The sequence below is a fragment of the Salvia splendens genome, chromosome 19 (assembly GCF_004379255.2).
Source record: "Salvia splendens isolate huo1 chromosome 19, SspV2, whole genome shotgun sequence".
Taxonomy (NCBI): Eukaryota; Viridiplantae; Streptophyta; class Magnoliopsida; order Lamiales; family Lamiaceae; genus Salvia; species Salvia splendens.
Window position 1 is genome coordinate 658,392 of NC_056050.1, and position 24,514 is coordinate 682,905.

General features: G+C 39.1%; 4 protein-coding genes, 1 long non-coding RNA gene and 2 pseudogenes across 5 annotated transcripts; 3 read left to right on the forward strand and 4 right to left on the reverse strand.

Moving 5' to 3' along the window:
• The first annotated feature begins 417 nt into the window (after nucleotides 1-417).
• On the forward strand, nucleotides 418-4,893 carry LOC121778310 (annotated as a pseudogene).
• LOC121778311 lies at nucleotides 4,860-6,775 on the reverse strand (annotated as a pseudogene).
• A 1,921-nt stretch (nucleotides 6,776-8,696) lies between these two features.
• Nucleotides 8,697-10,640, reverse strand: LOC121778439 (F-box protein At5g49610-like). Its single transcript, XM_042175792.1, has 2 exons — nucleotides 10,516-10,640; nucleotides 8,697-10,008 (listed from the first exon to the last, which is right to left on the reverse strand). Exon 2 carries the CDS (start codon nucleotides 10,004-10,006, stop codon nucleotides 8,744-8,746), a length of 1,263 nt encoding a protein of 420 aa, XP_042031726.1. The 5' UTR covers nucleotides 10,007-10,008; nucleotides 10,516-10,640; the 3' UTR covers nucleotides 8,697-8,743.
• A 1,234-nt stretch (nucleotides 10,641-11,874) lies between these two features.
• On the reverse strand, nucleotides 11,875-16,633 carry LOC121779629 (tRNA nucleotidyltransferase cca2-like). Its single transcript, XM_042176978.1, has 15 exons — nucleotides 16,047-16,633; nucleotides 15,613-15,743; nucleotides 15,200-15,317; nucleotides 15,068-15,120; nucleotides 14,909-14,958; nucleotides 14,547-14,645; nucleotides 14,356-14,465; nucleotides 14,142-14,269; nucleotides 13,690-13,756; nucleotides 13,462-13,545; nucleotides 13,313-13,375; nucleotides 13,088-13,232; nucleotides 12,775-12,942; nucleotides 12,572-12,669; nucleotides 11,875-12,262 (listed from the first exon to the last, which is right to left on the reverse strand). Exons 1-15 carry the CDS (start codon nucleotides 16,386-16,388, stop codon nucleotides 12,158-12,160), a joined length of 1,761 nt encoding a protein of 586 aa, XP_042032912.1. The 5' UTR covers nucleotides 16,389-16,633; the 3' UTR covers nucleotides 11,875-12,157.
• Nucleotides 16,634-18,069, forward strand: LOC121779630. Its single transcript, XR_006045862.1, has 4 exons — nucleotides 16,634-16,661; nucleotides 17,103-17,212; nucleotides 17,758-17,854; nucleotides 18,010-18,069. It is a non-coding gene; the product is annotated as an uncharacterized LOC121779630 (long non-coding RNA).
• On the forward strand, nucleotides 18,064-20,902 carry LOC121779628. The gene is made up of 2 exons (XM_042176977.1): nucleotides 18,064-20,644; nucleotides 20,740-20,902. Exon 1 carries the CDS (start codon nucleotides 18,411-18,413, stop codon nucleotides 20,604-20,606), a length of 2,196 nt encoding a protein of 731 aa, XP_042032911.1. The 5' UTR covers nucleotides 18,064-18,410; the 3' UTR covers nucleotides 20,607-20,644; nucleotides 20,740-20,902.
• Nucleotides 20,903-21,337: 435 nt separating this feature from the next.
• On the reverse strand, nucleotides 21,338-24,003 carry LOC121780078 (protein MAIN-LIKE 1-like). Its single transcript, XM_042177601.1, has 4 exons — nucleotides 22,814-24,003; nucleotides 22,659-22,746; nucleotides 22,132-22,578; nucleotides 21,338-22,051 (listed from the first exon to the last, which is right to left on the reverse strand). The coding sequence occupies exons 1-4, from the start codon at nucleotides 23,668-23,670 to the stop codon at nucleotides 21,338-21,340; spliced, it is 2,106 nt and encodes a 701-aa protein (XP_042033535.1). The 5' UTR covers nucleotides 23,671-24,003.
• Nucleotides 24,004-24,514: the final 511 nt, after the last annotated feature.

A 24,514-nucleotide genomic window follows, 5' to 3' on the forward strand; every position in this document is an offset into this window, starting at 1 on the left:
GGTTTAGGGTAGGGAGATGTTGGTGGTAGCTTGCATAGGGATTGAAGGAGGAAGGAGGATCAGTACGTGCCATTTTTTCCGTAAAATCATCAAACGATGCCATTTAGTTTACGTTCGTGCCCCTTAGTCAGCCATATCATCTAAAGTGATGCATGTATGCGTTATCTCATTAATACTAACAGCAAAATTTTGTTGTTGGACTATTGTGAAAACGGGAACTTCGTGATTTTAAGTTCTATTATAAAAAGTTGTGGGACTGACCAGAAATCGAGACAACTAATTGATTTAAGCGACGATTTTCCCATAGGAACCATGTTTGATGATTTTGATTTCTTTAGCTCTATGATTGATCCTATATTTAGATGAAATCCATGTGATTTTCTAGACCCTAATAAACATTACAAAAACACTAACGAGTTATAGCTACTATGTACATGTTTCAAGTATTATGTGAAGGTTAATTAATGTACCTAACCATATTGATTGCATGTTTGAGGAAATAAATGGACCCAAATACATATCCCTTGGCTATAAATACATATGGAGTATGCATGTGAAACCACAACTTGCACAAGCAAGAGCCAAATTCGTGGTGAAGATTGTGGCATCTATCAAAATGGAGAAAAATGAGAGCAAAAGCAAAATCCTCATAGTTGGAGGGAGTGGTTATGTAGGGGGTTACATTGTAAGAGCAAGCCTCAAATTAGGGCACCCTACTTACGTTTTTCTCAAGGCCTAATTCCTCCAAAACAAACCTCCTCACCCACTTCCAATCCTTGGGAGCAATCATTGTCAAGGTCTCCCTCTCTCCCTCTCTCTCGATCGAAACTTAGAATGTGTTTGCAGGTAGTGACGGATTCAGGAACCAGAAAAAAAATCCGTTGGCCAAGGAGGTGCTAGGTTGTCCCCTTTAAGCACCCCTAATCGCCGTCGGGAAAAACTTGATTTAATTAGTAGAGTTGAAAATAATTTTCTGCGTCCACCCCTTTTGTAGGGAATGCTTGACGAGCATGAGAAGCTTGTTTCAGTGATAAAGGAGGTTGATGTTGTGATATCTGCAGTTGCATATCCTCAAATTCTTGACCAGCTCAAGATTTTGGAGGCTATCAAGCTTGCTGGAAATATTAAGGTATTTCGTGTGTGTGTGTGTAAACTCGAGATGATGATCATCGAGTTAGATCATGTACTTGCTACGAACTTAATCCACATAATGCGTATAATGAAATAATCTACTTGACACTTGGATCATGAACATTATCCAATAATCAGACGTGGATAAGGTTGATTTTGTGGGATTTTGGAAGAATTATTTCCTTTTCTTTACAAAAATATCTTTATATGTATGTGTGGATAGAGTTTATCGGCCAGCTTGATTTTTTTTTATTTCATGACAAATAAACGTTGGACTTTGATAAATAGAGAGAAAATACACGAGGTAATTATTGTTGTATTATCTTAAAAAAATATGGCTGATATCAGTCGACATAGACTGTCTGTAGGGATATGTCGGTACATATGTTTTACTCCCTCTGTAGCATAGAAATAGGCCATTTGAATTTGGCACGAGTTTTAACGTGTAATTAGTAAAGTAAGAGAGAAGGAGAAAAAATTATTGAAATTGTGTAGTTGATGGTGGGGCTCATAAATGATAAAGTAAAAGAGAATGAGAAAAAGATTACCATTAATGGATATGGACTATTTGTATGGGACGGGCGAAAACGGAAATATGACCTATTTCTATGGGACGAATGGAATATATACTTTAATTCGTAAAAAAATTAATAAAATTTCATATAAAAATCATATACAATGATGGACCTTAGAGTCAATATTTGAGGCAAGTTTTTATTTTTAAGTACTACTCCTCCGTCCACAAAAGAAAATGTATTTTAGGTTCGGCACAGATTTTAATGTAAAAAATTGGTAAAGTAAGAGAGATGTAGAGAAAAAAAAGGTATTAAAGTATTTATTGGGAAATAGGTTCCATCTCATTAGAGAGGAAAAAAAGTTTTCAAAATTGGAAAATGCATATTCTTGTGGGACGGACTAAAAATGAAAGAGTGCATATTTTTAAAGGACGGAGGGAGTATTAAGTTATAATCATTATTACTATGGTTTTGCAATTTTCAATGTTTTAATCACGGTTAAATTAAACTAGACCCTCAATGAATACTTAATTTAGTTAAACTAATACTGATAGATAGTTAAAAAAAATTAAATTTCTTACTATATGTGTATAGGTAGATAGTGCTAAAGAATTTTATTGTTTTAAATGTAGTACTATAAAATTTAATTATACTTTTCAGATTTTCATGTGAGATTTGCGTCATGCCATGATGACATTCAATAGTCGACAAATGATATAAGGCCATCCACAATAGGAATAGCCCAGCAATAGCCCAGCCATAGCCTAGCCACTGCCACATCATCAGCACTAAAAATCCTTCTGCCACATCATAAATAGCCCAGCCATAGCCTAGCCACATCATAAATAGCCCAGCCACATCAATAGCCACATCACTAATAACAATTATATAAAATGACATAATTAACAATCACACAATATACGGAATTTAATTTACGAGACATATACGGGAAACATTAATAATACTATCCACATCACTATTAACAAATATATACAAAATGAAATAATTAACAATCACACAATATGCGAAATTTAATTTACGACACATACACGGGAAAAGTTTAATAATACTATTAAAATTTAAAAAAGTACAATAATTTAAGATAGAGAGAGTACTCGTTAAAACAAGTGGTGCGAATGAAAATGACGAGCAAAGCGAGTATATATAGTGTTTCGGAAAAAAAAAATTAATTTTCGCGCTAGGCGGTGCGCTGGGCGATCCGGGCGCTGCAATAGCGTCGAACGGACCGCCCAGCGCCACATAACCGCCCAGCGCTGCGCGGTTTCTCTCTCCACTCAGCCGCTGGGCGGCTGCAATAGACCGCCCAGCGAACCGCCCAGCGCCGGCGCTCGGCTGGGCGGTCGCTGGGCGCCTATTGTGGATGGTCTAACCATATGGAATATTCTTTGCAAAAATTAGATAGGTTACTAGTTGTACTACTAGAGATGCCCCAAGGTTTTCGGTTCCGGCAGTTAACCGCGGAACCGTAACCGCCGGTTCCGGTTTCGAACCGGAACCGTGATTTTTTTATTAAATCAGAACCACCATATTTTGAACCGCGGACCGGTTCCGGTTCCAAATTTTACGAACCGAAGAATTTGAATCAAGTAAAATCATAAATTTACTTAAAAGAGAGTAATCCATAAATTAAATCAAGTAAAATCATAAATTTACTTAAACGTCATCAAATGAATAACATTTCTTACAACCTAAGAATTTGAAGATTTAATTCAATAATTCTTTTGGACTAAAAATATGTTCCGGCTTCATTGATTTATTTGTGTTTAATGTAAAAAAAAATGTATGTTATCATTAATCAAATAGTTATCAATCCTAGATAGTAGATACATTAGTCTAACAATCAAAATTACACATGACACACATAAATTTATAACCTTTTGTACTTATTTCATCTCAATTTTACTATACATACAATCAATAATATATACTATATTTTTAATTTGGTAGAGATTTGTGCCGTCCGGTTATGGGGTGGATGAAGATAAAGAAGTTAGTGTATTGCCGGCATTCGAATCAGTGCTTGAGAAGAAGAGGAGAATCAGAAGAGCCATTGAAGAAGCAAAAATTCCTTATACTTATGTGTGTGTGAATTGCTGTGGAGCTTACTTCATCAACTATTTGCTCCACCCTTACCATCCCAACAACCAGGAGATGGAGATCACTGTCTATGGCGACGGCGAAGCTAAATGTAAGAACTCGTGCTGCTTAATCCCATCCCGTTTTGTGTCCCCAATTTTGAGTGTTTTTTCTGAAAAATATCTTCGTCTTATCTTATGTATTTTTCCTTTTAAGACCCACAATTTTGCAAAATATTTATTTATATATGCTTTAACATATTTTTACATTAACTGAGTCAGCTCGCTAGATTCTTAGATGGATTATAGTTGAGCAGGGGTAAAAAGAAATTTGGGTTGATCCACCTAAGAATATGACTGAGTTAACTTATAACTGAAGCCAGATATAAATAAAACATTTTACAAAGTTTTAACAATTTTTTTACGAGTACATTGAAAGTTGGTGTGTTTTTTTCTCACCTTTTTTTTGCTGTGCTAGTTGTGATGACCTATGAAGACGACATCGGGCTTTGCACGATCAAAGCTGCGAACGATCCAAGAGCGTGCAACCGCACCTTGATATACAAACCTCCAACAAACATACTAACACAAATGGAATTAATTTCAATGTGGGAGAAGAAATCAGGAAGGAATTTCAAAAAGATTCACATCCATGAAGAAGAAGTCGTGGCCCTTTCACAAAGTAAGCCTATTAATAAATGAATTAATCGTCGTGTTGCTTTGAGTATTTTGGTGGCATGCACATATCAAAAACAAAAAAAAAAATAGGCTTAATGTGATACGTTTTCTCTGTTACATTTACTGCAGAGCTGCCGGAACCTGAGAACATACCGGTGGCCATCCTTCACGGCATCTTCATAAAAGGCGCGACGACAAGCCATGATTTTGCAGAGAATGACGCGGAGGCTTCCGCACTATATCCAGACATGAAATTCACTACGGTCGATGAGCTTCTCGACATTTTTATCGAAGGCGATGCGCCCAAGCCGGCCTCAGCTGCATTTTAATGAATGAGAAGGCCACATTTGATTCTTGATTGCCGTTTGTTTTGAATAAATTGTCCAATTATAATTAATGTTATTTTTCGATTCAGAATTTTCATTGTTGTAAATCAAGATTTATGTGTGAAATTTTAGCAACTCGATATTAAAGCTCGTGTTTCACTTCATCAATACACATTTTACACCCGAACACGTGCGGATGGTGGGATTCGAACACGTGCCACTCAGTCATGAGTTCGTCACTCCAATTTTGTTTTCGTCTTGTAAGATCTTCCAAGAGACGAGACTATTCACATGAGGAAAATAGCAGCCGGGCTGGGGAGACACGAATCCAAGACTCCCACCTATTTCAAGAACGCGATCGTGAATCCCACCGGTGCTGGGGAGAGGTATCTTGACAAACTTCTCATCCTTCAACGGCATCGACACGATGTGCTCGTTATGATCAACATTGGGCAGAGCTCCTGTGGCGGAAACCGGGGGATATCCTAACCAGCCCATGAATCCATGAGGGGGTCCTTCGACGACTCTCCATGTCCTGCTCCGAATGTGCATAATCTCACACCCGATGCACTGTGAGGCATCCTGAAACAGGTGCACGAGTTTATACCTGCTCGACTCACGGTGAGGGTCACACATAGTCCCCAAAGGAACCTCTTCCACCTCCCTCGTGACAGGGTTCATCACGATTAGCCCTCTTCCCTTCACAACCTTTTCAAGAATGATCAAGCCATTGCACGTCGCCTTGATGTGGCCAGTGCAAGTCACGTTGTACTCCTTTATCGTGCTTTTGTCACCTCCGATCTCCAAATACTTGATCTGAAACCGTGTACGTGGGCTGAAAAGGTGCCAGTGAAGTACAGCAACAGAGTCTAACCCTAGAACATTGGCATCGACATTAAACTCATTTTTTTTCACGGCTGATGAGCTCCCAACATTAGAAGACGAGGCAACCCTCGCAGCCGGGGTCAAATATATCAATCCAACGCTTGATCGCTGAAGATGGGGAATCAACAAAATCAGGACGATTGACAATCCGGTACCAGGCCTTACAAACAAACCTCGATGATAGTAGCGATTCAAGAGGAAGCCGGACAATGATGTGGAAAATGCAGTCATCAGGGAGATAAGGCACAGCAACCAGACTACTATCTCGTGGCTCCTTGCTCGTCTGCTGCTTTCTCTTCTCTTCTTCAAGCTCCGGTTTCAACTTCATTCTTTCTTCCGCCCACTTCAGCAAGCTAGTCTTTTCGCCCGTGGCGGATTTCTTCATCGTGTCACTTTAACTGACAGAAGAAACTAAACATCACTATATAAGCATAACAATGTAACAATCTAAGATGAAGGAGAAACCATCTTTTAATAAGCTTAGATTACACTCTACTTTGCTATTTCTTGATTTATGACTTCATCTTTTGATTCTGACAAAATAAATTTTAAAAATAAATAAAGATGAGATCATATTAAACAATACCAAAATCAAGGTCATACATAGATTCATTATTCGTAGACAATCAACTAGAACTAGGCCACCAAAATAGGCATATTTATGAAGTAGAAGTAGAGTAGTATTCCACTTTCTAAATTCAGCTCAAAATAAATGAAGAAAATACGACATAACAAAACATATCTTTTGATCGCAGCAGATACATCTGTGACCTAATTTCGGTTCACTATCAGAATTGGGGGGAAAAGGAAAAGAAGACAACTGATGAAAATTCAAGCTAAGCAAATGAGATCAAGCTTAAAAGAAAACATTATATCGCCATAATCATCGGATAAAACTGAAGTAACTGAAGGCCCAATTTCCGAAATCGTCTCAGTTAATGAAAAGCAAAAAATTTCATAGCCGATTACGAACAAAATTTACCTGTTTAAAGTAAATTGGAGCTCAGTGAGTTGTATGAAACTATCGATGTAATTCACTCTCCTCGATCGACCGCCGGTGAGAGTAAATCACCGGCTTTGATTTCTCAGAGGCGTAATGGCGATTGCTTATGAACGAAGATCGCTACAACATTGTTGACTTGAGACGTCAATTTTATGGTCTTATTATACTCTTTATTTTTCTCCATTTGGAGTTAGGGATGCCAATGCGGTCGGCCAGACGTGCTTCGGGTCACCCCTATTCGGGTTACGATTATTCGGCTGGGGACTAATTGAGTTGTAATTTTTTTAAGGATTACAAGCGTTTAACCCTAAATATATTTTGATGCAATCTCTATGATCTATTTTAAGGGCATCCACAGTGGTGCAGATATCCCGGCGGGCATCTAAAAAACACATCATGTCACGTCATAAGGACATCCCACTGCACTGTCACGTCATAAGGACATCCCACTGCACAGTGGCGGACATCCCCAATGACATCCCGACGGACTTCCCACAAAAAAAATTCATAAATTCACCAAATTAAACAATTTACGGAAATTAAAATTTTGACACGAATACGGAGAAAATGCAAACATTTTATTTATAAAAAAATTACATAATTTGTAAAAAAATACATAGTTAAAACAAAAATATATAGTTCAACGAGCCGTATATATTGTTGGTTATTTCAGTGTAATTGGATTAACTTGATTGATCAATATTGTCATAATGAGACATCATGTAAGTTTGGAAGTGCGGAGTGCACGCTTGTTTGAATTCATTATGATTAGACGGGGGTTCGGGGGCAGCGCCCCCGAGTAGCAGGGTCCAAGGGGCGGGAGCCTCTGAAATTTTTATTTTCCATTAAAGTTGTTGTGTAGAAAATTCATCCGGAAATATAATTTCTGATAGTCGAAGGACTGATTTACAATGTTCAAAACTTCTTAAAAATATCCCTAACATATATAGAGTTTTTTAAAAAATAAAAAAAAATAAAATAAAAATCAGGACGTCCGGGCTGATGTCCCCGGAACACCGCGGAACTCCGGTGTCCGCAACGGACGTCCGTATCCGTCCCTCCCTCGCCTAATGGCGGACGTCCCGCGCGGACGTCTAGCACGCCGGTCAGACGTCCGCCGGGACGGCCGCCATTGTAGATGCTCTAGCAACACGAGTGTTTATTTTAACTTAAGATTAGTGTTTGTTTGCATATTTAAACACAGGATGTCCACAAAGATGACTGAAATGCCCTTAGTAAATTTTTAATTTTACAATTGTATCCTATTCAAAACCCTACATTAGAGTGTCCGGTGTCCCGTCGTGTAACTAACACTAATGTTTTAGGAAGAACTTAGCCGATTAATTGAATTTGTTTTGATGTTAGGTGGGGCAATATTTTGATAGGATGTTATCACATAATTTAGGATATCAATATGAGTTTATCAATATTTCGATGAGGGTATTTTCGACCAAAAAAAATTCCAAATATTGAAAAAGTAATTCATAATTTATATAAATTATGATATTAAATCGAAGTTAAAAGACCTCAGATGATATTTTTAAACATTTAGTTCGTGAGTTGATACCAATCCATTGTTTTTTACTAAAAAGATGTTTTCTTCAAAGGAAAATATGATATCTACTTTGGAACGTAAGAAGTACTCAACGGTAGTAATTTGTAACTAAGAGTGTTTAGGGTAGTGAATCACGACAAAAGAAATAAGCACAACTTAGTGTATTCTTGGTAGAATTATAAAAAGGATTATAATGACTAAATTGTAATTTTGCAATTATAAAAAAAATAATGCTACTTTTTTCTTTTAGTTAGTTAACCTTTTTATCTTTTCTTTTCACAAGTAAAGAGAATTTTAAAGAGTATATTTAGGTGGATTCGACTCTATATCTTTGGCCTTGATCATTAAACACTTTACTGTTAGATCAACTCACAAACTGTTTTTACATTTGTTCAATTGTTATATAATAATATTGGATAGTTTTAGTGATTTAATATGTCATGGTATAATAATATAGGATAGTTTTAGTGATTTTATAACTATAAAATCGATTTTGACACCCCTATCTAGAATAAAAAGAATAACATTAAAACTATTGATACATATTTACAGAATTAGGTGATCACACTTTGATCACCACATGATACAAGAGTGTTCCAATGAGGAATATAACGCCTATTTATCTTCCCAAACCATGGCTCTTCACCACCACCATCACCACCGCAACCATCGGATGATCCCGAACTCACGAGCCTCAATTCTTCCCTACCAAAGTCGTAAACACACAAGCGACCCTTCACGCACTCAAGCACAATCTCCTTCCCGTCTCTCCGGCTACAAACCGGGACGCAGTGGACAAAATCCACCCTCAAATCGATCCTGCATCTCTTAATCCAACATTCCCCTCCCAACTCACTCAGAATCCACACTTCCAACGCATTAACCTCTGCACGGCTCACAAATCCAAGACCCCCCGCGATCTCAACCAACCTATCTCCCCACGCCCTCTTCACGGGCAATTGCTTGGTGACAAACTTCTCGTCACACACATCCAAGGAAACGAAGCAATCACGCCCCCGCCTAGCTCCTAGCCAGTGCAGTGATCCCCCCACAGATACCGGGTTTTGCCTAATCCGAACCAATTCAAGTGGCTCCTCGATTCTCCTCCATTTCCTCGTCTCAACGCTCAAGATCTCGCAACCAACACCACCCAACACCTCACGGAACAAGTGCACGACTTTGTACGTTTTCGCCTCACTACAAAAGGCAATACCAAATGATTCACATAGATGATGACACGAAACAGCTAACGGAAGATCAACATACTTCCCGGTTATAGGATTCATGAGCACCAATCTCTTCCTCCTCGAATTAAATCCGAGAATCAAGCCATCATAGCTTGCTCGAACGCTACCTAAATCATCCACGCTCGACTCCACAAAACTACTCCTCAAACCATCCAAACTCAAGAAATGGAAGTAGGCCTTTGGCATCCCCACACACCCTCTAGGCCAAAAGGCCATCTGCTGAGATACCAAGACCGTCTCCGACTTCCGAGCATGACTCGACACAAAAACCGAGCTATTGATCACACCAAACCACTGCTTGCACACAAACTGCAGCCTAAAGAGGGATTCAGCAGGGAGCAACATGAAAATCTGGTAGAGCAAATCATGTGAAAGATTTGCTTGAATCTCAACCTCTATGTTCGGATCCCGAGACGCGGTCTCTCCTCGAGCATCAGCCTGCTTCGAGGAAGCGTTTCTCCGGAGAAACTCAGCCACGAGGCGGCTTTGCTTCCGGGCTAAGGCTTCTCTCCAGGTGGCGCCTCGTAGGCGCGGCCTGGGGAGCCGTCGGCGCCCCGTGTCAGCATCCATTGCTGTGAGTAATGCTTTGAAGTATCAAACAACACATGTATAGATAGCTAGAGGTGATGGAAACAGAGTTTCTTGTTGGTGTTTGGACAAGAAAATATGAGTATATGCTTTTGCAATTGTCCTAAACTCTGTCATCGATGTAATGACAATAGCAATTGACCATTTTGGTGAATTTTAGTCAAAATTTATCACAAAAATAACCTTTTCTCCAAAACAAACACCCAATCAAGAATCATCATGAGATATCCATCGAGAATTTTGGATTTTGGTGGGAGAACAGTATCAAGATTCAACATTTTCCCTTTGCTGTGTGTGAACAGAAGAAATGAATTTAAATGGATAAATCAATATAATTCCGAATTTGACATATAAAGCGATAATCGGCAAAGATGGAAAAACAGTCATTTCTTGATTTACATCCAATTATATGCAATAAATTTTAAACAGCAGTTGTAATAAAATAGAGAGATTACGGCATCCCCCTATTTTTGGAAGCTTGTAAATAATACCTGAGAATTAATCTTGAAAAGCAGAACTTCTCGAGCTGGAAATTTATGAAAGTGTGATTGGAGATGGAGAAAAGAAGAAAAAGTAAATTCAATTGTGCCATTTGACAAAAAAAATTGAGTGTTCCATTTGGAATGATATTATAAAAATAGGTACTTGGACTTTTAATTAACGTTTTTTATGAGGTTGCTTGAAAGGACATTACGTGTTCGATGATACTCCCTCCGTCTCAGTTTAAGAGTCACATTTTACCATTTAAGTCTGTTTCAGTTTAAGAGTCACATTTAAAATTTATCATATTTGAACATAAAATTTAACCTCATGTTGCATCAAATTTACACTCAAATATCATTACTTTCATAAAAATAAAATAAAACAAAATTCTAAACATACAAAAAGTCAAAAGGGTCATACTTTCCACTATCTCACTCCAATTATTACACACTCCAACAACCACTACCTCACTTCAATTATTACAAACTCTAACAATTTCTTAAAATTTGTGTTATAATGATAGCATATGAAAAATGATAGAGGGAGTATGTCTTAATGTGAAAATGATAGCATATGAAAAATGAAACCACTCCCATGATAAAACCATATTATCTCGATGACTATTTCATGCCAACAATACCTCTTTCTCTCTTACTCAATGTAAAGAAAAGGAGAGAAGAAATCTGCAGTATGTCATTCTTACAAAAATATGATGAATATACTTTTACCTGGTAGTACTTATATTCAATATCAAACCTTAAGGTATACATTTTTGTTTCTCGTGGGTATAAATTTATAGTTCATTCTAAAATTTTAAAACCAATCAAAAAAATCATAGAGTTTGGATTTGTGCACTACTATTCAAAGACAAAAATATTTGATTGTCTACGTGTAATATATTGCTAGTGTTTTTTTAAATAAACGATATCATTTTCTTCATTCGTGTGTTTATTGTGGAGAAAAGATTATTTTATGATTAATTTCAAATAAAATTCACTAAAAGTTTTAGGTTTGAGTCCATCATGATATGTCCTAGATTTATGTTTATTTGCCTAGTAGTAGAGTGGTTAATATTCAAAGCCGAAGGTTCTGAAGACATCTCTCAATGTGTGTGTGTGTGTGTGTGTTGAACCTAGTTGAGTGAATGCCGAAAGCCAAAGGCAGTCCAAGTCAATTATGACACGACCTTTAAGAATGACTCCCTCAGTTCCATTCCAAGGTTGATGGCACACTTTATTTTTTAGTTTTCCAAGTCATAGGATCCATTTATTTGTTGAACTATTTACTCCATTGCATACATGACACTTCTAACGGAGGGACAGTCAATTTTGGAAAAGTTTATTGTCAACCTCTGTCACACATGAATCTATCAAATTCAGAAGAGAAAAACTTGCATCAATATCACAATTTCTCAGATCATCTCCACATAATACACAATTTCCAATTTCCGTCAAGAAAGGAAATAAAATGTCACTTCCAAAATTCCCCTGTTTCATAGGTTCTATCTAATCTAGATTTGTCATATTGATAATTTATCTAAAACAGTTAGTTACTGTCTTCTTCAGCCAACCTTCTATACATAAACTCTAATACCATCTGCTTCATTTAAAAAAATGCATGCTTTAAACTCTAAGGTAATCGCATAACGAGTTACTCTGTTCTTGCACGCTTCGATTGGGCTTCCTTCATCCAATCCACACATTCTTCTGTAGATCCGGAAGGATGTGCGAGCTGCCACTGGAGCAGTTTTTGTTGCTGACGAGAAGGGAACATGAAAAAAAGAGTCATTAACTTGTATCATATGCCGCAAGGAATTGGATAAAAAAAATCAATTTTAAACTAAACTAGGAAACATTTCAGTCCTTAGATCGTGAAAGATCATCTTCAATAATGAATTCACCACTTCGCTGAATGAATTCGTGGTATTGGGTTCAATATCTCATAGGGGAGGAAAATCCATATTCTTGAGTTCTATCATTTTCCGTAGCGAAGTCATCGTGTTTCACAGTTTGTAGTTATACTGACTTAACAAATCAAAAAACAAAGGTGCAAAGGCGTTTTTACCCATTCTTTAATGATAGGCCCTCCCGATTTTATCTGCAATATATCCATGATTCGTTTACCATCCACTAGTGGCTTCAGCTCCCAAACTTTGTCGAGTCCTGCATCGAAAGATGAAAAAAATTGAGAATAATTCCAACTTTTTCAATGAAGGGACGAAAAATTTATCAACGAATGGATAAAATAGTTTGAAGAAAAGAATTTACCCATGTCAAGAATTGCATTCTCAACCCTGCTATATAGTGCCCTTCTATCGTTCAATTCTGCATCCTTGTTTGAAGAATTTTCAATCAAACCGATATCTTGGGGGTGTAAGAGCAACGAAAGCACCAGAGAAGGACGCCAAAATTCCTTGATCTCGCGAAGTAGCAACCCTATGCATCATAAATTTGATCATGTGATTGAAATCCACATAATTAGATGCTTATCCCTCCATTTGGATTATTTCAAACACATGCACCATGGATAAATCTAGAGAATGAAAAAAACGAGGCTTAAAAATGAGAGAGATCATCTCACCGGTCAATATCCTGCGTTTTGATGGGAGTGGAACGTTGATAGTAACGCTTTTCTTGTCTCCTTCAAGAGTTTGTAAATTCTCATCAGATATGATCAAAGGGATCAAGGACAAGAAATTTTCTGCTGCGAGATGCATGCTCAAAACCTGCATCGAGACGATTTCTATTCATGTAATGTTGAAAATCTTTAAATGATTCAAAATAATTAAAGAAAAAAACACCATACCGTTTCCGCATCACTAGCCTTCAGCTTGAGAGAACTGCGAAAAATGTAGCTAACAACGGGAATCTGTTTAAAAGAGGGAAAATTTATTAGATATACAGCACCCAACCCAATTAAGAAGCAAGTTATACACACTAGTTAACTTATTTTACCTTCTTCCCTTTCTTTTCCTCGTAAACAGCCTTTCTCAATGGCAGAAGCAATGCAGCATACAAGCACAGCCGCAACTGGTTGTCCTAAAACATTATAAAAAGACATCAAATACATAAGGGGAAAATGATTAATTGTTTGACTATCATCCCTCACTTCTTAGAAGCTTAGCAGTTCCAACAAATTTTAACAATAATGTAAATTCATCTTCTTATAAATTGGATACTTACAATGATCGAAGAGGGCCCTATTAATTGCAAAAGCCTCCACGCCGAATCCATGTAATCAACACAAAGCCTAGTCATGTAACATAAACCAATAAATACAAGTCCAAGGGATAATAAATCATAAATGAATAACATGTACGATGCCCCACCACAAAATTAATAATTTTATAACTTAATTACGATATAATCTATCATAATTCGACAAAGTTTGAATTTTATACAATAATAATGTACTCTAATTTTTAATTTATCAATCCTAATAATCAACTTTTATAATAATAAAAGTGGCATTAAATTCTAAAAATAATCCTTGATAATAAGTAGTACAAAATTCAACCAAACAAAATTGAAACTAAAGAAAAAAATTTTTAATTAATATATGAAAAAAATGAAAGTTGTATAGGAGTGGGACACAAAAAGTGGAGCACTTAGAAGGCTGTGATTAAGGAGATTACCTCTCGCATCCTTCTGGGGCCGGAGGCTCCGCTTTAAGCGGAAGACTAAACACAGCCCAAAACAGCTGCAGCTCGGAAATATGGAGCATCGCCTTCAGAGGTTCGTTGCCAGACATCATGAGATCAATCTGTGTAATGCGAAAGAAGAGAGACAATAATAGAGCTTTAGTTCTGAACTTCTGATAAGCAATAAAAGATGCATGTTAAAGTATACCTCATGGCCAACTCGCTCTCGGCTAATTTTGTCAGCAATGGCAGCTATGACATCATCGTCTGCAGCAGCTTTTTTCAGTTCTTCATCGAGCAAGAATCCAAACCGTGCACCTAAAATCAGGGCAAATCCTGACATATTAAGTGCTGATAATGTAAGAAAGAGGAGATGAGCAGAAGTTTTCTTTGGCCTACCAAACCGTATAGCTCGTAGAACTCGTAGGGGATCATCTAAAAACGTTTGCTTTGGAGGCAACGGGGTTACTATCTTCCCAGATTTCAAGTGTTCGATGCCTACAAATGGTAAATGAAAGAAACACTTAATCAACGAGACATCAGTGATAGCAGTCATACTAACAACATCAGGTTGGAAGAATATATTCGTACGCTCCAATATAACTTTTGGGCACACATATTAAGGAAATAGTGTTTTGCATGTAAAATAGTATGGTACACTAGATCCAAGTAACTTTTTTGTGTGTAACAAAGTTTCCTTTTTAGAATGAGCTATTTTTAGTGGGACGGACTAAAAGGCCAAACATAACTTGTAGTATTACCTTTCTCCGTAAAATCTTCAACCGAACTTGTATTGATGTTGTAGAACAAGCTGTTATATAGAAGGTCGGGAAACCAAAAAAATCAAGAGGGAAACATTATACAGATATCATAGGAATACACACGAGATGCAATTGAAATGGGAGTGTTTGGACAAGTACCTATTGATCGTTAAATCCCTGCGATAAGCATCCTCTTTAGCACTGCCAAACCTCTGTAAGAACAATACGATTTATTTACAAATTTCATCTTTGATACTACACTAAACACCTCCCTACAGATAAAGCACGTACCATTGTTGGGATACGGCTATTCTCACTGTAGTCTTCAGCTCTCAAGTTGACAAAGTCGATCCACACATCAAAAAGACGCATCCTTGCTGTTTCCAAATGTTTCGACTGATCAGGATTGCTGCCATTATCGTGGAAATACAACATTAGGCTAACTTGCGCAATACCAAACTTTTTCATGTGGGGGTTTCGATGTGAAAGAAAAGGAAAAAGGTTTTGAGCCATATGATTGCGTATTCCAAGTATCATATGAACAAATGAGTTCTAAATTAATCATCCAATCAAATTAAATGGCAGATTAGCCAATATTATTTCTATCTATCATGTTAGTCAATGTAGACACTCCATTTACACATAAAATCGAAATTAAGCGAATGTGTGAAGAACTTAGCAAGATGAAAAGCAGAGAAATTTACCATTGAATCACACCAATTCCATGAGTCTCTACGCCTTCAGACGACAAGTACTCGTTCACTTTTTCACAAAACTCACGCCCCAGCATATCATCCAATGCAATATCAATATCATAGCAATCTTTCCCCAAGAGCTACATCATCACAAAAAAAAAGACTCATTGAAGCATAAATCAAACATAAAGCGAGCAAAAAACCCAAAAGTCGCCTTTTCACATTCTTAATGGAAATTATCAGAATTGCAGCTGCAATTTCTTTCTCACTGACGATCAATCCGCTCATAGACTAACTAACAAGTAATCACACAAAAACAAATTATCGATTCATCTCCCTCATATTTCACCAACGCGAAGAAACTGTGACAGCGTCCAACCCTAGCAATATAAAGGGAAACAAAAATAGGAAAAGAAATAAGTGAAATCGAGTGACTGAGAGACCTTATCGCGAACCCAGCCGCCGGCGACGCGGAGCTGGGTTTGTAGTTTGAAGTGGCGGAGGACCTGCAGGAGACGGTCGAATATCTCCCTCTCCTTCGGTGTCAGATCAATTCGGTCCTTCACGTGAACGGACGGCGGCGATGTGCACATTGTTGCTGCTCCCGCGCTCCTCGAGGAGCTTAGAGTAACGCGGAATTGACTAAGACGCAGCTGCTGGAGCTGTGGATTAGGGCGCCGGAGCAGGGAATGGGCGAAGAGAGGCGGGAATTTGAAGCGGTTTAAGGAGAGAGAGAAAAGGGCTGCGGAAGAGGAATTGAGAAAACGGGGGTTTAGCAGTTTCATTGCATTCGAATAAATATATTGTCTTTTTATTCTTCTTCACTCAAATAAACTGTACTCTCTTCTCTTTCTCTCTCTAAAACAGAAAAAAATCTCCATAAATTGATCCACGTCTCGGATTCGGAATCAAAGCTCCAATTTTAAAATTCGATCAAATTAGCATCCAGTTCATTTGGAATCTGGTGTTATAGGTTAATTTTTGGGATCGATCGAGGTTGAAGAAAAGCGATAAGCAGATTCCAGGGAAGTGCTCAAATTGATTGGATCGAATTGCAGGTGATTTCACTCTCTCTTTTTCTTAATCATCGTGACTGAATACCCTTAGTGATAGTTGAATCATCTGTTGAATTAGTTAAATTGATGAGGGAAATAATTGAGGCTTTGTTAAGCTGTTTTGTTTTGAAGATCATTGTGTTGCGCCCACATGTTTGTAAATTTTCCTCTGTGAGGAAATTGGCAGATTTTGTAATCTACTTTGAATTTCTCCTGTTTTTGTTGACAAACTGCAAAATGCTGAGATTGTTTAGCAAATTAAGCATATATTAGTCACCAGTTGAACACCAGATTTGGATTTGCTACTTGAAAATTCGTCAAATTTCTATGTAGTTTGTTTGTACAAATTGTTGTTCAAAAGGCTCTACCATCGAACTGTTAAACTAGCATATCGAACGGTGTGCATCGCATATATAACAAAATTGCACTATCATTTTGTCTTAGGTTTGAAGAGGCTATGATGGGAGTAGTGAACAAGTTTGTGATTGCATCAATGTGCATGTTTGCAGCTCCTCTCGCGATTCTATATGGATTCAAACACAATTTCTTACCCGGTAAGGCTCCCTTACTCGCTACTTGTATCATTGTTACATGCTGCAGTTGTAATTGTTATAGGCCTAAAGTTGTGAATATAATCATACTATCGGTTAGCATTTATCTTCTATAGATTCATATTCCTGAAGTTCCAGTTTTACCATGGTTGTAAATTGATGACAACAATGTTTGATAGTTACAGTTAAGCAGTTGGTGTATATTGGTATGGGTTTTTTCTATTTTTGTTCTAATATAGAACTTAGATTCCTCGTTTGTTCTAGCGTTTTTTTTTGTTCCGGATTTGGGAGAGACGCATGACCCTCATGCGTCTCTTTTTAATGAGACGCATGATCGTCATGCGTCTTTCATAGAGACGCATGAGGGTCATGCGTCTCTATTTTTTTTCGTTTTTTTTTAACGACGCATGAGGGACATGCGTCTTAGGTATAGACGCATCTCCCTCATGCGTCTGTTGTTTTTTAAAATATAATAGACGACGCATGAGCGTCATGCGTCTTAGGTAGAGACGCATGAGCCTCATGCGTTTCTAACTTGCTTAAATCAGTTCCCACGGCAGAATAGGCAGAATACGCGAGAGAAAGAGAGGAAGACAACCCGTGCGATTTCCTTGGCGATTTCTTGGCGATTCCCTTCATATTTCGGTAAGTTTCCTTCAATTTTTCAACATTGTTCTCGTATTTGTTGTTTATTTGCATATTATTAGGGTTTTGATAAATCTTTTGTATACTTACTATATTAGGGTTTAATGAAAAAAATTGTCTTTAATTGTTGTTGGTTTGTATATATATTTTTGCAGAAATCATGCAAGTATACGTGAGTTTATATTGGGGTGGTAGAATATATCAACTTCCTCAAGTGGGTATTTGTTATGATCCTCCTCGTGCGAGAGCTTCCATCGTATTGGATTCATGTGTCTCATTATCTGAATTAGTTGCAATGATATGTGTTAAGATAAGAATAGATTCAAACCAACACTTCATCGAAATATCTTGGAGGCATTGTTTCTTGGGTACCGGTACGAGTTATGTATGTACTGCGGTTGACAGTGATCAAAGTGTGTTTTATATGTTCAATGCGGCTCTAAATTCTACTCGGCATATTGAATTATTTGTTTAGTATTCGTATGTTGGAAATGCCTTCATCCCACCAATTGTTGATCATGGTGTTTGATCATCTACGAGGTTTGAACCTTTGAGCATGGATTGCGGTATGAATGAGCAAACAGATGTTGCAGATGCTGCTGATGTTGGATTGAATACTCAAGAGAATGTAGAAGAGCATGATGATGTTCATGTTGTACGAAGAGACCTTGATGATCCAGAATTGTCGTCATCCTCGTCTGATGAGATTTTAAGTGATGATTCTGGTGCTGACTCTAGTGATGAGGAGGTAGTGTATAAACCCGTCGTGCAAGGTGAACAACCACTTCCAGAATACGTTCACACCGGGTTGAAATATTTTCGCAGACTGCCTAGTGGTCCTTCTGAGGTACCTGAAGTTGGTAATGAACGCAGTACCATGTACTGGGATGAAGAACACCCATATCGGATTAATGCGGGAACAAAATTTGATAGCAAACTGCATGTGAAGACTGCTATTACTATGTGGAGTCTGAGGCAACACCGGCAATTTAGGGTGGTTGAGAGCAAAGTAAGAAGGTGGCATGCCGTGTGCAAATATCCAGCAGGGAGGACAGAAGATGGGACAGCTATTATCAGCGAGACCGACGCTGATAAAGCGAATGAATGTCGGTGGAAAGTTTCTGTTACACACATGGCCCATGATGATATGTGGGAGATTAGGAAGTGGTGTGGACGACATAGTTGTGAAGGCCATCGTAATGATAGAGGACATGCTAACTTTTCATCACCAATGATTGCTTTGTGTATTCGACATCAGTTGCTTAAAAATGCCGAGTTCAGTGCCGCAGCCGTAAGAAATTTTGTTCATGACAAATTTCATGTGGTAATCAGTTATAAGAAGGCATGGTATGCACGGAGAAGGGCTTTAGAGATTGTATTTGGTGGATGGGAGGAGTCATTTAGGGATTTGCCAGGCTACATGCTTGAACTGCAGTATAGGAATCCAGGCACAATCGTTGAGTGGAGGCACAACGAGTTGTTGAGCCAGGGCCGTACTAAAGTCTTCTATTATGTGTTCTGGGCACTTGGGCCTGCTATACATGCTTTCCAGGAGTGTCAACCCGTTTTAACAATAGACGGGACTCACCTTCGAGGAAGATTTAAAGGTAAGCTTCTTGTTGCTTGTGGTGTTGATGCTAACAAGAGATGTCTGCCTGTTGCATATGCTGTTGTCGATGAAGAAACTGGCGACAGCTGGGAGTGGTTTTTGGATCATGTCAGAATCCATGTGGTGAAGTACGAAAGGGAGGTGTGCATCATTTCGGATAGGCATAAAGGAATCCTAAAGGCTATGCGTTCTGATGAATGGAAAAAGCCGCCGATATGTCACCACAAATTTTGTTTGATCCATGTGAGGAAAAATATCTTGACTAAACTTAAGGGTAAGGGAGGTAAAGCGAAAGGCATGATATGGGCATTGGGTGTCACAACTCAAGTACGCAAGTACGTGCGACGGCGACGTGCACTACGGGAGGAAAGTCTTGTTGCGATACACGAGCTCAACAAAGCCAAACAAGAGAACTGGTCTCTTTGTTACGATGATGAACTGGGATGGGGGGTGCCCTCAACAAACATGTCAGAGAGCTACAACAACGTGTTGAGAGGTATAAGAGAGCTACCTATTAGAGCTTTGGTTGATCTGACATTTTGGAGAACAGTGGAATGGTGGGCAGAGAGAAAGACAGAAATACAACATACCGAAGGTCGGTTGACCCCGTGGGCGAGGGACAAACTTGCTGCGTATGATGCAAAGGGGCAAATGCATTACTGTTCAGTACTTGACCGAGAAAAAGGTCATTACCAAGTTCGAAGTCGGCCCCGTGTTGAAAAGGGACAGGCAAAGGGCAATAACAGACAAGACGTCGAGTTTATGGATTCAAAGTGCAGTTGTGGGAAGTGGCAGATGTGGAGAGTTCCTTGTTCCCATGCGTGCACCGTTGCCAGAGATCGAGATAACTCTATGTTTGAACTCATTGATAAACACAACCACAAAGCTACGTGGGAAGCACAGTACTATGGTGTCTCATTTCAAGCACCAAGACACGAAGACTATTGGGCAAATCCTGGATGGAAATTACGTATCACACTAGAGCAGTTGCTTCCGCGAAAGCGTGGACGAGGCAGAACAAGGAAGATTCCTAATCAAATGGATGTCCGCGAGGAAGATGAACCGAGAGCTCCCCGCAAGTGCAGGAATTGCGGTGTAGAGGGCCATGACCGTAGAAATTGCACAGTTGGTCGTGTTATGTAGGATCCTCACCGACTAAATTGTTGACATTTGCAGTGCAGGTATTTTTCCTTCTCAATTATTGATTTTATATATTTAATTTACCTTTGTATGCATGGAGTAAGAAGATACCTTTCTTTGTTTTTATTTTGTTTAGGACCTTGAGACAAAGAGGACTTAGCAGGAGAAGAGATGTGTTATGATGAATTGTAGTTTGTTCTATATGTCACTAGCACTGTAGTTAATTTGTTTTGTGTAGTTTCTATGAAACGTTGTTTCTGTGTATCTGCCAATTAAATCTAAACTTGTGTTTCGGACTATTGGAAAATGGAAATTATTTGTCTCAACTCCACTGAATAATTAAAGTAGGTAAATGTGAAAATAATCCGAAAACGCCCGATCGGGCGAAATTAGTAAAATAGAATCGCCCGAGCGGGCGAACTCTCTGTATTCTGCCAGCCTGCAAGTTAGAGACGCATGAGCCTCATGCATCAGACGCTCGGGCGATTCTATTTTACTAATTTCGCCCGATCGGGCGTTTTCGGATTATTTTCACATTTACCTACTTTAATTATATTTATAACACATAATTAAGACTTTTCAATAGAATAGAAACATGATTAATTCACCAACATAGAAACATTAACATGAATTTGAGCACCAAACAATAACGTAGATATCCAAATATCATATCATATGCAACAATGTTGCAATCAGTTCAATCAATCCGAGCAATTCTACCCTCATTCTTCATGCTACTTATACGACGACGGAGTGTACTTAGCCGGTTCAATCCCCTTGTTCTTCCTCGAAGATAGTCTCTTGTACACTTTGCTCACGAGCTTCCCAACCCCGCTGCGTGATGAACCCTCCGCAGCTGGACGAGGTTGGCCATGGATGCTATGAACAACGTCTTCTTCCTCATGTGCCTCGACAATGTTGTCATCTTCTTCTTCATCATCGTCTTCTTCTTCAGCTTGTACAGGAGGCATGACCTGATAATTCTGGAAGAATGAATCGACCGACGCTCGGGCCCCACTCCATTGCGACATGTCTTGGCTTTGTGAATATGGGCGACGATTCCAATCGGGCTCAGGCTGGCTTGGAGAATGCAGTGGACGGTCCCACTGCGACTGAGACTCATGCGTCGGGTGTGAATACCACTGGGGTGGGTCATGCTCTTGATACTGCGCCTCTGGTGCTACATAATCGGGAGGCGCCTGAGACATCCTAAACTGCTTTGTGTAACCGTGTCCCCCAGTCCGAACACCACACGCTCCACGACGCCGTGGAACTACTTCTTCTTGGTACGGCATGACCACATCCTGATGATGAGAAGCGGGGTACTCCATGACATCACCGTTGTTCGTATCTTCGAGGGTAGTCCTAACAATTTCTCGAATCTGGCGCACTCGGGGGTCCATTTCGTCTTCCGTAGTTAAATGGAAAACCCTCTGAAAAGCCTCAACCTAGACAAAAAATGATACCAATATCAATAAGAAACAATCTATATCACATGAAAGCATATAGTTTAATATAACAAACTTACAAATAGTCGCATCGAAGCAGCCGACTCATTCATCCCAGCAGTGGCCCGTGCCCCAGGCCGAGTCATGTACGTCACTGTAATTCTGTTATACCACGCCATATAACCCGGGCTCATGGGAATATCCAAAGACATTGGTGCGGCGTATTCGGCAGCTTGGAACCTTTCGTACCTCATGTCCCACTCCCCAATGTAGAACTGATGCGTGGTTGCCCAGTTGTTGCCCTTCTTACCACGCCGATCATTTTTGCCTAAATGATCGGCGTTCCTTAGCATCCTGTCTACATTCTGCGGTATATTCTGGTACCGATTGAACTGTCGTCGCACTCGTCCAGGCTCATGGGCCTCGACATAGGCCCAACATACCAAGTAGGTCTCGCACAGAGAGCATCCAGTCACATCATTGCAGTAGTCAGGCAGTATGCAATGTGCGTATGGCGTCCAGATAAACTACAAAACAGCAATGCAAATGCCACTGAATAATTCCGTAATAAGTTCATAAATGAAGTCTAAACCGAAATAATACTCACCTGGCCAGGTCTAATCAGAGATATTTGGTCACGATAATGCTCAACCGAATGTCTAGGAGCATTTCCTATCTGCGTTGTTCCTTTCCACCTGTACATATATTTGATGTAAGCAAATAATCCAATATAAATTAATAAATAAATATTTAGACATATACCTGGCGCCACATGGTGTATATGGCTCGTGTACAACTGGTCCAATGAACGCAGGCCTCAATGTGGGCATTCTTTCCCACGCCCATAGCTGCAGAAGCATCATAGGCCCGCCCAACTCTTTTCTCTTATCCATGGAAGCCTCGCACAGATAATGATAAAGGTAGGCCAATGCCGCACTTCCCCAACTAATATTCTTCACATCTTCTGGATCCCCAAGCCCATTCAACCACATAAATGGCACCTTACACCCCGTGGTGTCCGGTAGAATGAGACCTCCTAATAAAATTAGGGCATGGATACGTGCCCTTTGGATGTATACGTACATAGGTAGGTCATCACCCAGAGGCATCCTTGTCTGGTTGATCAGTGCGGTCATCAGCAAACCGCCTTGCTTTGTCTCTGTGGAAGTATCTGGTATCCATCCCAACAGATCGCGGCACTTGCTGGTCCAGTCTGAAAAGTTGTCATGATAGTCACGCCCTGTGAAAACGCGACCATCCGCCCTCAAGCCCCAAATGGCTTGCACATCTTCCAAGGTGATCGTCGCCTCACCGATCGGTAGATGGAAAGTGTGCGTCTCCGGTCTCCAACGCTCAATCAACGCCGTGATCAGCTCGTTGTCCACCTTCATGGGCTTCCCACAATCGATCACGCCTTTGAAACCAAAGACGTCAAGCCAATATCTAACATTCTCGTGAATTTCGACGTCCCAAGTCTTGCTTTCTGTCCTTCGGACTTTAAATACTTGGGTTGTGCCCTCTTTCATGAGTTTATGTGAAATGTGATGTTTCTGTAAATTTAGCAAGGACGGGTCTTCGGGTCCATATAATAATTGCTCACTAGAACTTGAAGTCTCCATCTAATCTAAGTACAAATTCACGAAACAACAATTACAAATTACAACACAAATTACATATCCATTCAAATTCATCTTCAAAATAACAACAAATCATAAATCAAATGATTGATTCACTCCAATTCAACACCATTCATGCTTTATAAGGCCTAATTTACATATAGCTACTAAATTAGAAGGTTAAATTAAAATATGCAATTCAACCTATACTTTATTCTTCAATATCAACCAAAATCACAACACCAAGCATCTCTAATATATGAATAACTATACAATAGAATGAATTTAGCCACTAAAATCCATTACAATTAACTAAACACCAAAAAATCGGACAAAATTGAGCAATTTGTTATAAACCCTAATTTACAAAAATTAGGGGAAATCTAAACAAACTATGCAAATTAACAACAAATAAGGAAGGAATGTTGAAGGATTGAATGAAACTTACCGAAAAACGAGAGGAAATCGTCGGATTCGCCAAGAAATCGCCAAGGAATCGCCGGAAGTCGCCTATCAGAATTCTCTCTCGCGTGTATTCTGCCTTCTGTCTCTCGCGGAACTGATTTAATTCGAAATAGAGACGCATGAGCCTCATGCGTCTCTACCTAAGACGCATGACGCTCATGCGTCGTCTATTATATTTTAAAAAACAACAGACGCATGAGAGAGATGCGTCTATACCTAAGACGCATGACCTTCATGAGTCGTTAAAAAAAACGAAAAAAAAATAAAGACGCATGACCCTCATGCGTCTCTATGAAAGACGCATGATCGTCATGCGTCTCATTAAAAAGAGACGCATGAGGGTCATGCGTCTCTCCCAAATCCGGAACAAAAAAAAACGCTA

Bases quoted from the DNA above. Each gene is read 5' to 3' on its own strand.
- LOC121780078 (XM_042177601.1), bottom strand. From the start codon at position 23,670: ATGGAGACTTCAAGTTCTAGTGAGCAATTATTATATGGACCCGAAGAC. The intron at 22,747-22,813 runs GTATATGTCTAA...ATATATGTACAG, and splicing joins TATACACCATGTGGCGCCAG to GTGGAAAGGAACAACGCAGA. The intron at 22,052-22,131 runs GTAAGTTTGTTA...TTTTTTGTCTAG, and splicing joins CTGCTTCGATGCGACTATTT to GTTGAGGCTTTTCAGAGGGT.
- LOC121779629 (XM_042176978.1), bottom strand. From the start codon at position 16,388: ATGAAACTGCTAAACCCCCGTTTTCTCAATTCCTCTTCCGCAGCCCTT. The intron at 15,121-15,199 runs GTACGTGCTTTA...TTGTTCTTACAG, and splicing joins ATAGCCGTATCCCAACAATG to AGGTTTGGCAGTGCTAAAGA. The intron at 13,757-14,141 runs GTAATCTCCTTA...TTACATGACTAG, and splicing joins GCCCCAGAAGGATGCGAGAG to GCTTTGTGTTGATTACATGG.
- LOC121778439 (XM_042175792.1), bottom strand. From the start codon at position 10,006: ATGGATGCTGACACGGGGCGCCGACGGCTCCCCAGGCCGCGCCTACGA.
- LOC121779628 (XM_042176977.1), top strand. From the start codon at position 18,411: ATGGATTGCGGTATGAATGAGCAAACAGATGTTGCAGATGCTGCTGAT.